General features: G+C 37.8%; 1 protein-coding gene across 12 annotated transcripts in view; it reads right to left on the bottom strand.

Moving 5' to 3' along the window:
- Positions 1-12,349, bottom strand: part of SIPA1L2 (signal induced proliferation associated 1 like 2) — a 274,744-nt gene that overhangs the window by 27,910 nt on the left and 234,485 nt on the right. For all 12 annotated transcript variants that reach the window (XM_007481608.3, XM_007481611.3, XM_007481612.3 and 9 more), the window contains 2 exons: positions 3,367-3,591; positions 303-456 (listed from right to left, as the gene is read on the bottom strand). In XM_007481608.3, the coding sequence (XP_007481670.1) occupies positions 303-456; positions 3,367-3,591 (379 nt within the window). The remainder of the gene's footprint in view (positions 1-302; positions 457-3,366; positions 3,592-12,349) is intronic.

The following is a 12,349-nucleotide window of genomic DNA, read 5'->3' as shown; positions in this document are numbered from 1 at the left end:
TAGACTAACATAACTGAATCCTCATTTATTTTAGGTTTTGCTCTCATGGAAAAGGTCAAATCTATGAATGGCAAAAGATTCACTTTTTTAAAAAATCTTCACCCATGAGTTCTTTCCACTTTTATGCTTTAGTGTTTCTTGCTTCTATTTGTTACTGTCCCTTCTGTATGCCTCCTTCCTTTAAATGAATTTAATTTATATGAACTAGAAGGTTCTATGGGGATCCTGTTCAGGGATAACAGTGGACTATTTCTGAGTAACTGTCTCTTGTAGGGACCAAAAGTCCTCTTAGGTTGGCTAACCTTTCTTCGTCCTTCCTCTACCAAAGGGCTGCCAGGAAGCATCAACTTCAAGAAGTCTTCTTTGGACAGGACGTGTTGGGTTTCAGAAACTGCATCCTCTACCACGGTCTGATGCTGATTTGGTGTGGGCATGGCTTCCATATCACTGTACATTCTGTTAGAACAGATCAGAATAGAAGAGAGAGGATCAGGGAGCCTGCCAGCAAACTGTGATATTATAGATGAAAATGTGTAACTCTCATTCAAAAACACACACACGTACACATATGTGCATTTCTTTATTATTAAGTCAGTTCAGCTTTGCTCCCCCTTCACTCCAAATCCCCAAGTCATTTTACATTTATGAACTAAGTTCAATTGCAAGATAAGATTTTTGAATAATTCAGGAACAAATCAGATTCCCAGAGCACAATATATGGAAACAAGCTGCTTCTTCCTCCAATGAAGCCTGCATTTCCTTTTTTCCCCCTAGTTTGGATTTGGAAACTGAGTTTCAATAATTCATTAGTGATCTGCCAATGTTTTTAAAAATCAATCAGTGTGCTTCTCAAAAACGTGGGGATGGAGGGTGGTCAGACATCTGGACCCCACGTCCCAATCCTATGGTGTCCAGAGGAGATGCCCAAGGTTCAAAAGTAACTATTTCTGGCATGTGCCAAGCATGTTTAATTATCAGCAATTTCACAAAGCTGTTTCGTTAAATAAAACATCTGTCTCCCTTAATTATCAGAATAGAAAAATATATTTTTGGTCAACAAAAGACTGTCAAACTGAATTACTGTCTTTCAGCACACTTCCAGGAGGGAAGCAAAAGAGGGATCCTTAAAAGATTTACTTTGGAAATGCAATTTGAGCAACTGTGGATCCCCGAAGATGCAGAGAATAAACTGGAGTCCAATTACTTCCTGCCAAATGTGGAGCAATCAGCGACTGTGGCCTCAGAAGAAGCAACGGCCTTCTCTATTGAACTGAACTCTAGGAATTATTCTGTGCAGTGGCAGCTAAGTCTTCCAGCAAATGAGCCGTTTAGGGCTCTTGTCATTGGCAGCTTGAAGACATTCTGGTTCAAAGAGAGGCTTGAGTTGCCACAAGCTAAGCAAAAGCTTCCTGAGAAAATGCTTCAATTGGAAACTTTCACTTATAAACAAACACAAAACTAGAGACAATTCCCCTTAAAGGAAAAAAATACATTACTCTGTTCATAAACTGGTACAAATTTCCATGCACTCTCAGGATTTCAAGGACTAACGTGTGAAAAACAACAAAGAGGGGATGAGGGAAGGCTGGAAATTTTTGAAAAGGATGAAAACCCATGTTTTCGATGTATTTGTTAGTGAGTTTGCATGAAATTAAGGGGACTGCTACAAAGAGCCTCCTTCAAGAGGCTGGTGATGTTCTAGTAATTTTACGAACAGGCACTCTGGCAAGATCAGTTTCTATTATCTGGACAAGAACTACATTCTAGGCTCTGCCACCAGCTTTTTCAAAAGACTTTCTATGGGAGGGGGACTGATTTACAATAGCAAGTCTTATTCCTGTGCATAGGCAGCTAGGTGGAATAGTGGATAGAATTGCAGGCCTTCATTCAGGAAGATCTGAGTGAAAATTTGACCTCAGACACTAGCTGTATGACCCTGGGAAAGTCATTTAACTTCTCTGTCTCAGTTTCATTACCTATAAAAATGAGAATAATAGTAGAAACAGGGCTGCTGTGAGGAAAACAAGCATCATAATATCATACTTACCTACCAGTTTTGTGCTAAGCACTTTATTGCTTTATAACTATTATCACATTTGATTCTCACAACAACTCTGGGAAATTGGTGCTATTATTATACCCATTTTCCAGATGAGGAAACTAAAGCAAATGGGTTAAGTAAGATAATATTTGTAAAATGCTTTGTGAACCTTAAAGTGCTATGTAAATGCTAGCATCTGTTATTTTTACTGTTGTTGTCATTATTATTGTGGAAGATTTTTAATAAGTTGAGTCAGTTGTGGTTCCAAAATATTTACTCATTTTTTTGGTGCCAGTTTCCCCTTATGTGTACGTGACATTGAGGGACAGCAGTAGCTCCACCTTGCTAATGTCGCCTTCAATGCTTCCAAAGACCTATGATCCCCTCAACCATAGAGTTTCCTAGGGTAATGAAAAGTTAAAGTAAATTTGTCTAGTCTGCTGCAGAGGTGGGACTTTCTTGCTGACTTTGAGGCCAGTTCTCTATCCACTACACCACATTGCCTATAATGAGATGAGGGCAAAAATACCCTTTAGTCATTTATGTAGGAAATGATTTTATAAAATAGGAAAAAAAATTTTAAAAAGATATCCTTTCTTTGACAAAACTCCAGAAATTCTATAAAGGCATCTTGAATATTCATCCAAGAACAAGTGTGCACTTAAAAGCATTAGTATCTGAGGATATCCATAATGTCATTTTTAGGCCAGAAACTTTAAAAACAATTAAATTGGAGTGGTTACCCTTCTTTGGAAAATCCCAAAATATGTAAAAATTTCCCACTTTCTATCACAATCACAATTATCATAAAAGATAGTTTGTTAGAGGCTCAATAAGCAATTTTTTTCCTTTTATAAATAAATATAAAACAACCCCACCCTACAGTCTAAGAAACCATAGCAATGTTAAGTTTAGGTTAAACAAATAAACACATTTTTTTAGTTGTAGTTTAAAGATCACTTAACTCCATCACAAATTCCAAGTGCACCCTCTCTACCTTGGATTTGTGCATTTTCCAAAAATATAAACTTAAATAGTGCTTTACTAAAAGTATTTCTATTTAAAAAAAAATATCTTTGGCCTTGAGAAAGGGGGGTGGGGGGAAAACGAACTTCTTTTATTTATTTATGCCAGAATTGGAAAAGGGATACAAGTTTTGAAGAAAAATACCCAAGTTAAAATTGAAGTAATTTTTGAGGGGAAAAAAAGTTAGAGAAATCATCATTACTTTTAGGAAGAATGTACTCCATTGGGAAAAAAGTCCATTTTTCCCCAATTCCTTCTTTCCTCGCCAAGACAGAAAGAAAAGAAGTTGCTTTACTTACCCCTGACATTCATTTACTTCAGACTCTTCCGGTGTGGGGCTGCCTTCTGATTTCTTCCAACCAATAACATATTTGCTGACTGCTCCTTGCCTGTGGTAGGACTTGGATACTGACCCAGTAACCTGCTGGCCACTATTGTGTGATACTATGTAGACTTTGGAGGTGTCCAAAGAGCCACTATTTTTAGAACAGTGTGCTGACGGGCTTCCTGAATGGTGTGAACCACTGCAGAAGGTGGGGGGGGGAGAAGAAATAAAGGCCATGTTACAACGATCTCCCCAACAGCTCTGGGACACTGCCAATCCCAGCCATAATTGTTACGCTTTCTCCTCTCCCAGAGCAAGATGGAGGGAAGGAACAAGTGTGTGGTGTAATTGCTTACACATGCAAACTGTTACGGTCTCCACATTTTGCACACAACCCATAGACCCATGTGCAAAAAAAAGGAAAAATTAAGCTTTAAAAAGTGGGCCTTGGGGAAACCCACAAGTCAGTACAGCATACTTTGGGTTAAGGACATCGAGTCACACCAGAGGGGCTTTAGATGAATCAAAGAGACAATGAGACCCCAACCACCTACCAATACTGCTTCTCACTGTTCATCTTTCCTTTTATTTTTATTTTTTTGGGTTTTTTTTTAATCTTTCCTTTTAGAAAAGGTGCAGTGATCTCGATAAGCATGAAATGCATTTAAGTGAGGGAAAGTGGCACAAAGTCATCAACCTCAACCTCATTCTCTCTTCCAGAGACCAGTGGCAAGATAAAAATCAGGGCAACTGATGATGGTCCAGGATACAAGGATAATGCCGGCAACTGCAATGTCTGACCAAAGTTTTAAGTGATCTAGCCAACACATGTAACTTGAGGATTAAGAGGTCCTGATATTTTGGATCTTCCACTTGGCATGGGACACTGTACCCCCAAATTATAGAAGTAGGTCAGGCAAACCTTAAGCAGGAAAATTCCTTTGCTCCCTTACATCCTTGTGATTACTAACCAAACATCTGATAACCCCAATAAGACCCTGAGAAGGATTGTCCTTTAGATTTGAGATGGACAGAGAGATACCTCCAGGCTATGCCTTGATACCATCAGGTTGTATCTAAGACATCTATCTGTACCTGTGAAATTCAAAATTACTCCACCCTATTCAGACCATTCTTTAGAAGATCAGATTTAGCTATTTCCTGATCAATAAAAATAGAGATACTTGGAATAACAGAATCAGGTCTTGGAAACTACATTCTCCACCCTACTTAGTGTAACAAGATTAGGAAGGGTTGCAGCAAACTCAAGATTTAATTATTTGAGAATATGGCCTTCAACAGACACGTGCAAAAAAAGGGCAGACCTCTGGGTGGTCCTAGGTCAAGCTAGAGCCACCATTGGCACATGTGAGACACAGGAAGTGAGGTAGAGAACAGCCTCTGGAGTGCTTGGGACTTCCTGGGAGGAGGGCTAGAGTTCAGTTGGAGGCTGGTGCTTGTTGTTGGAGGAGCCCCACGGACTGCTTTCCTTTAGATTGGTCATGTGCGTGATAAGGACTGATCCCTTTCCCTGCCTTGGCTATCCAAGGCCTTAATGTCCGCTTTGGATCAGCCTGAGCCAGGGTGGTTCTGAGTTAAACTTCTTTCCTTCTCTCCCTTTTCCTTCTCTCTCTCCCTCTAATACTTTCTTCCTCCTGTTGTAATTAAAACACCATAAAAATTTGGCAGCTGACTGGAGTGTTTCATTTAGGAATTACATAAGTGAATTCCTTGGCAACCTTAAATTAATATATATCAGTCTTTTAAAGTGATTTCAATATCACATCCCCTAAACTCTGTCTTCAGGCAAACCTTTCCCCTGCCTTGTGCCTGAGAGCATACCCTTCTCAAGCCACGAAATCATTTGTTGTAAAGAGTATAAAGACCCCAGAATTGATATCCTCTAGAAGGCAGCTTCCTATCTATGCTATCCTCCAGGGCAGATTCAACATTACCTTCTAAATGAATAAATTTCTCTTTTTATTTTTAAGTTAAGTTTCATAGTCTTGCATTCTTGCAAAGGGGACCCTTCCTGAACCCCGGGAGTTTACCTCAAGACCTCTACAACACCCTCACTCAGAGGCTCTCTAACATAGTACTCAAAGGTCTTTTATTGGTATTCTTTTCATCTAATAGCTCAAATTTATTTAGATATTTAAGGTTTGCAAAGCCCTTTATGTACATTCCCATTTGATGTCCAAAGAGAGAGCCATGTCATATCATTAATATAACTCATAAGAATTACTGTACAGAAATTAATGAATAGATTCATAAAACAACTTATGCCATTGACAAACACAAAACCACTCTGCAAATGCTTTCCTAAAAGTATTGCTTCGAATACAAGGGGTTCCCAGTTCTGGCACATTTCACATTCATAAAACATGATCTATGGAAAGCTATGCTTATAATGTAGATAAATTAGAAAGTGATTATTCACAGGACAGTGCTATTGCTTTACAAAGGGATTTATTATGGAGTCCCCCTAAATAGCAAGGTTCCCCTAATGCATTGAAAATATGATTTGGTTTAGGAAATCAGAGCTTTAAGGATTAGACTTATAATATTAGTAGTCTATATTTATATACTGTTCTTTGGTATACTAAATTGATTTGCACACTTTTCAGAGCATATCTACAGCACAAGAATATTCAGTTAGAATCATGTCATACTCAGCTTTAGGGAGATAAGGAGAAACAGCTTGGCCATAGTCTGATGGGGGTCCACAAGTCTGAAGAGTTTGGAGAAAGGGTGGGTCGAATCTCAGGGTTTGGCTGTATTAGAAGGAAAATCACCTTCAGTGGGAAAGGGAGGCTTTCAAGAATAAGATTTTGGCAACAAAATCTTCACCAGAATAAATTGTCGTTAGCAGGGCTTTTTATAAAGATATCTAAGGAAACTGAAAGGGATGAACAGGGAACTCAGATTTTAAAATGGCAAATACTCTAAAATGAAATAAGGGCAAGTAACTAAGGACAAACTCCAAAAAGAGAAGGTTCTGTACGAAAATTATGAGGAAGACAAAAACCCAGCAAGAGCTGAAGTTTGAAATAAAGTGTAAATGCAATAGAAGGGACTTTTTCGGGGGGAGAGTAGATATGTGAGAAAGAGGTACTTGATTCAGAATGATAATATAATAATAGACAGAAAAAATGGAAGGTGAAACTATTCAAATCCTATTTTTCCATTTGTTAATTTTATCAAGGAGAATGATCTTCATACAATAGGAAGGAAAGAATGGAAGTGTTTAACAGGGAGATGAAACTATAGGCAGTAAGTGTGAGCACCTAGCAGCTTTCAATGAATTTAAATACCGAGGCCAAAACAAACTACATCCCCAAGGTCTTTAAAGAACCTGGAGAAGAGAATAAGAAACTTTTATTCTAATTCCAGTCCCTTCTGTAGGATCTATTTTAGGCCTGTGAAATATATTCAGGCTTCCTTTTTGGCCCCTTTCCTCCTAAAACATTCCTAAATTTGGGGCATTGTCATTTTTTTGGTTTTTCCCTCTCCCATTCCCCCCTCCTTTTCTCATCAGGGCTATTGTCTCTTAGAATGAGCAGCTTTGGCATCTGTGAGAGAAGCTTTGACATCTACAAAACCACAAAGAAAAGTTGGGAAAGGGATAATGTATTCAAGGGAGAGGGGGGCAGTGCAGAGAGACTGGCAAAAGAATCAGGAAGGCCTGGGATGTTCCATTGTGCAAAGATAGTTCTGATGCCAGAAGTTAGTTTTAACTGGTTTTGACCTTAAACTTTTGGCAGCACTAATAGACTAAGGATCTGGCCTCCATCCTTCTTGGGTTCAGAATGAAACAACCTGTAAATAGCTTTTTTTCCCCATGTTGCTGTCCAGGAAGGAAGAAAAGATTCTCTCCCCTCCTAGAGACAGAATAGGGTCCAGTCCCCTGTGTTTCAGCATATGCTATAACTGCCTAGTCTAATGGCAATTATTTATGTAAAACAATTGGCAGCCCCTTAGATTTCCAAAGCTAATTTATCAATACAATAAAGAAGTCTTATTACTACCTTGATAATTTGCTTCCTTCTATTGTATACTTTAGTGGAGCAGTTAGTTACTACTTTTAAGAAAGTAAATTAGTGACCAAATGTTAGATATAATCGATTATGACTTTTACAAAAATTAAACAAAAACATAAAACAGAAATTTCAGGTTTTACTTACTTTATTTTCTCTAGGGATTTTGTATTTTTCATCTTATCACATTTTCCCCCATTAAAGTCCTGTTTCTATGCCTCATAGAGTATGGAAATGAGCCTAGATTCTCTACTCAATTAACAAATATTTATAGATAATTATATGCCAGGTATTATGGGCTACAGATACAAAAAAATATATTCTAAGGAAAATAACTTTTACATACAAGTATACATAAAACTCATATAGTATACATGGTATATACAACTATACAGAAAATATGTCCAACATAGATACATGGGAATTTTGGAATACTCAACAGCTGGAGAGATAAGAAAATAGAGAAGAACAGAGAAGGATCCATGCTAGCAATGAGAAATCTTGGGTAAGTACCTGTTCCAAGTTGAAAAAGCTTGTAGGATTGGCGCAATGTTGGCTTTATGTCTATAAGAACCCATCAACACAAGAATGTCAATGAAGTAAGAAATCTAAGAGGCCACACCAATTACTGATAGCTGAGACTATCATCAAGACTGAGGAAGGATTCTAATCTCTGTCAACAATGGGGAACAACCAAACTGACAATATTTTAGGGCCCTCAAAGTCACCCCCTTCTTCTCCATCCAGTAAATACTTAATGTGCATGCTTTCCTTATGTTTATGTCTGTCTGAAATGAATAAAAAAATAAGACCACAAATCTGGCAGATGTGTGTGTGTGTGTGTGTGTGTGTGTGTGTGTGTGTGTATTTTCCCCCCTCATCTGGGTTCTACAGAATTTTCTGAAAGTTTATAGAACCAAAATGGCATTAGATAGGTCCATGTGTTTGAATAATTTGAGTATATTTTCCTTTTCTACTGGGTTAAATCGAAACAAGTTATCTTAAACCTTGGGTTGTTTTTTTTTTTTCATGTTTCTGTACAGGAAGAAAGAAAAGGTATAGAAAATTGTAGTCTGGAATTTAATGACCAAATCCCTTATTACAATGCAGGGCAGCTCTGATTCTGGTACTAGCTATTCTGAACTTCCTTGAAACTCTAAGTTTGGGCAACTTTGAAAGCAAAAACCTCCAGTATTAAGTTGGAAACAGAGTTCAAAGTAATCATCAACTGTGAATTATGAGAGAAAGGCAGCCAAATTGCAAAATATTCAACTTGCACAATGGAGTTCACTATCTACAACAGATGTGCACACATGCAATTTAAAAGGGATGGAAGGAAAACAAAACCAATCAGAAATTCAATCTAGCACTTGTATTTGCTTGCCAGTCATATGACCCATGCTAATTTAAATAAGAGTTAAGGTATGCAAAAAAGTCTGCTTCACTTGTGCATAAATATCTGTAGCCTATATCCATACAAAGATGTGTGCATCTTGCAAGCAAAGATGACCAGAAAAACAATATTTGATGACAATATAAAATTCTTTTGTCATGCCAAATACATTAGCCTAACAAGGTATTAGAGGCAGCTGGTTCCCAACCATTGTGCTCTGCATAAGACATTACTATGGGAACAAGATGCCAAGATAGTTTAAGTGTTATAGCCAACTCTTAACTGTCCACGAAAATGAATAGGGAGAATTTGGACAATGGACATCAGGGTAATCCTAACATTTCATTTTAGCTACTTATTTAGTGGATTGCTAATTATTTCTTTATTTAGTATTTTTTTCTTCCAAGTACCTCAAATAGGATTATCAATCACTTCTAATTTTTACACTAAGATATTAAAGACACCAAACTTGTAAGCCATTTATAGTGGCTGCCAATATGGGCAACTAAGGTGGTACATTGGAAAGAGCACCAGCCATGGAGTCAGCAAGAACTGAGTTCAAATCCAGCACCAGACTGGCTGTATGACCCTAGATAAGTCACTTAATTCTGTTTGCTTCAATTTCCTCACCTATTAAATGAGCTGGAAAAGGAAATGGCAAACCACTCCAGTATCTTTGCCAAGAATATCCCAAATAGTTGTGTACAACTGAAAGACATCTGAACAACAACAAAATCAAGATATTCTAGGGCTACTCATAAGAAACAAAACTATCTAAACTGAGTATCTTTACAAATATCATAATTTCTCAACTGGAAGTGAAATGACTAAATCACATGAAGCAGAAATGTATATCTCTATATAGATATATTTTAAAGGAAGTAAAAGGGTTCACACACTGGGAAATTCTCTAAGAATTGGAGTTTCCTTCATATTTGAGAATGTTGGCTTTAATCCCCCATATTTTCTTTTCTTTCACTTTTCTAAACCTTCTATGATCTACTTTATGACCTCATCATTCATATGGTAACAACTTCTTCATAATTACCACTGATGTCTTAATGGCCATATTTACTGGCCTGTTTGAATCCCTTAGCCTTCTGATACTGATGATCATCTTTTCCTCCTAGATATTCTTTCATGATCCTGTTCTTTCTTGCTCTGCCTTCCTTTGCTGATACTTCCAATTTCTTTCATTGTTCTTCATCCACTAAATCCAAGAATCCCCTATGGGCCTGTCCTGGATCTCCTCTTTTCCTTCCATATTTCACTTGATAATCCCATTAACTCCTAGAGATTGAATTATAATCTTTATACACATGATTCTCAGATCTGTATATCTATCTCTAGTCCCATGTCCGGTGCTATGCATCACCACCTGCCTCTTGGACATCTCAAGATCCACATACTACCAAAAGAACTCTTCTTCCTCTTCCTTCCCAACCTCCTTACCACTGTCAATTGCTCCACCACTTCCCCAATCACCCAGCCTCATAACCTTGCTGCCATCTTTGATTCCTTATCCTCACTCACACCCAATATCCATGATTGAATCTTGTCATTTCTACCTGTGCAAGATGTCTCTCTCCATTCACAAAGTCACAACTACTATTAAGACTACTTGAAGAATCCTCCAATGATTCTCTCTGCCTCAAGTCTCAGCCTACCCCAATCCATTCTCTGCTCAATCAATGGTCAAGGTGATTTTCCTGGAGTATAATTCTGGTGGTGTCACTCCCTACTCCTGGGAGGTCCAATCCCATTGCCTCTAAGATGAAATAGAAACTCTTTTATTTAGTACTTAAAGCTTATCATACCCTAGCCCTGCCTTTCTAACCCAACAAAGACAGCCCCTGTAAAGTTTTTTAAACAGGACACTCCATCTCTGGTCCCTGAGCTTTTGCCTTTGTTGCTATTTCCACAACTTAGCACAGTGTCTGTTATGGAAAAGGCATTCCAATGATGACTGATTAAAACAAATTATAAACAAGAATAACACATGACACAAATAATATTGACAAAACCACTTTCAGCATTTTCCACCTTGATCTAGGAAGGGAAGTTCAGTTCATTTTTACATTAATCATGAGAATAGAGATGCCAATCATTTTAATATTTTATTTCATTATCTGGCATTTTTTCTTCATTCTATAAACTTAGGTCCTTGTTAATGAAAGGTTATTTTGCCACAAAAGATAATGGGGAAGATCACTGGTCTGTTTGTAGTCTTTTGTTCTTGTTCCCATTCTTTCACTAATTTTTTGTGTGACTTTGAGTAAACCTACCACCTTACTGGGACTCCCTTGCCTCAACTATTTAATGTGGCATCTGGCCCGGGTCCCTCTTGGCTCTCACATTCTGTCTTCATGGGAAGTTGGAGACAGAGGAACCTCTATGTATGTAGGGCAGGCCCAAGATACAGGCAGCAAAGTGTTTAGTTACAAATGTGATCTGAAGGGAACCAAATGTTCCCTCTCTCTTTGAATATAATATCCTATATATCTGCTCAAAATTTCCACCATAAAAGCTGATAATCTGTGTTAAAAGCTTTATGTCTCCAAAAAGTTACTATTCAAATGTATCTATGTACCTAGGAGCAAGTCACTAAACCACCATCATGTATGACTACATGAATTCCTTAGATTAACTGGCTGTCTTCTGAAAAAAAAACAGAAGGATTCTGAGGGGAGAGGGATGAGTCAGATACAATTAAATTGCAATTGAGAGAGGAAAATCAAGAATACTGGGTGCTAGTAGTAGGGAGGAAAATGGGCTACTGTCCAGGAGAATAGTACAGTAAGGAGTTACGAAGGTTAACTGTCCTTGCTTCATATTTTTCTCAGTAGGGTCAGCCTTTCAAATGGATTTTTTTTATCTAGTCTTTTTTTTTTCCTTTTAAACATTATTTTATTTGGTCATTTTCAAACATTATTCATTAGGAACAAAGTCTTTTCCTCCCCCCCTTTCCACCACCCCTCCCACTGGCGATGTGTGATTCCTCTGGGTATCTCATGTGTCCTTGATCTGAACTCATTTCCATGTTATTGGTTTTTGCATTAGATTGTTCCTCAGTCATATCCCCTCCACCCCTGTAGTCAAGCTGTTGCCTTTCCTTGGTGTTTTTACTCCCACCCTTTGTCCTCTTGAGGGTAGTGCTTTTTTCTCCTTGATCCCTACAGGTTGTTCCGGGACACTGCATTGATGTAGTCTTTAAATTAGATTGGAGAAAGGGATTAAAAATTCCCAGTTTTAAGTTACTATCAAGATTCTCTAGTTTCATATTTTTGACATGCATATATGAAGTCTGACTCAAAATTGCTTTTGAGCATGTTACATATTACTTTTTAGGACACATCTTTAAAATTAACTTCGACCTTGAGTAAAATTTTTCAAATGATGATCCATTAATTCACATTTCCTTTTGATTCAAAAACAAAGGTCTTTCCCTTCCTATAAAATGTTAGTCAATGACATACAATTAGAGGATTTATGACCCTCTTTATATGCCTCCCTAACCCATCTCTGCT

Source organism: Monodelphis domestica, chromosome 2, assembly GCF_027887165.1.
Source record: "Monodelphis domestica isolate mMonDom1 chromosome 2, mMonDom1.pri, whole genome shotgun sequence".
Lineage (NCBI taxonomy): Eukaryota > Metazoa > Chordata > Mammalia > Didelphimorphia > Didelphidae > Monodelphis > Monodelphis domestica.
This window is presented reverse-complemented; position numbering and strand designations above follow the sequence as displayed.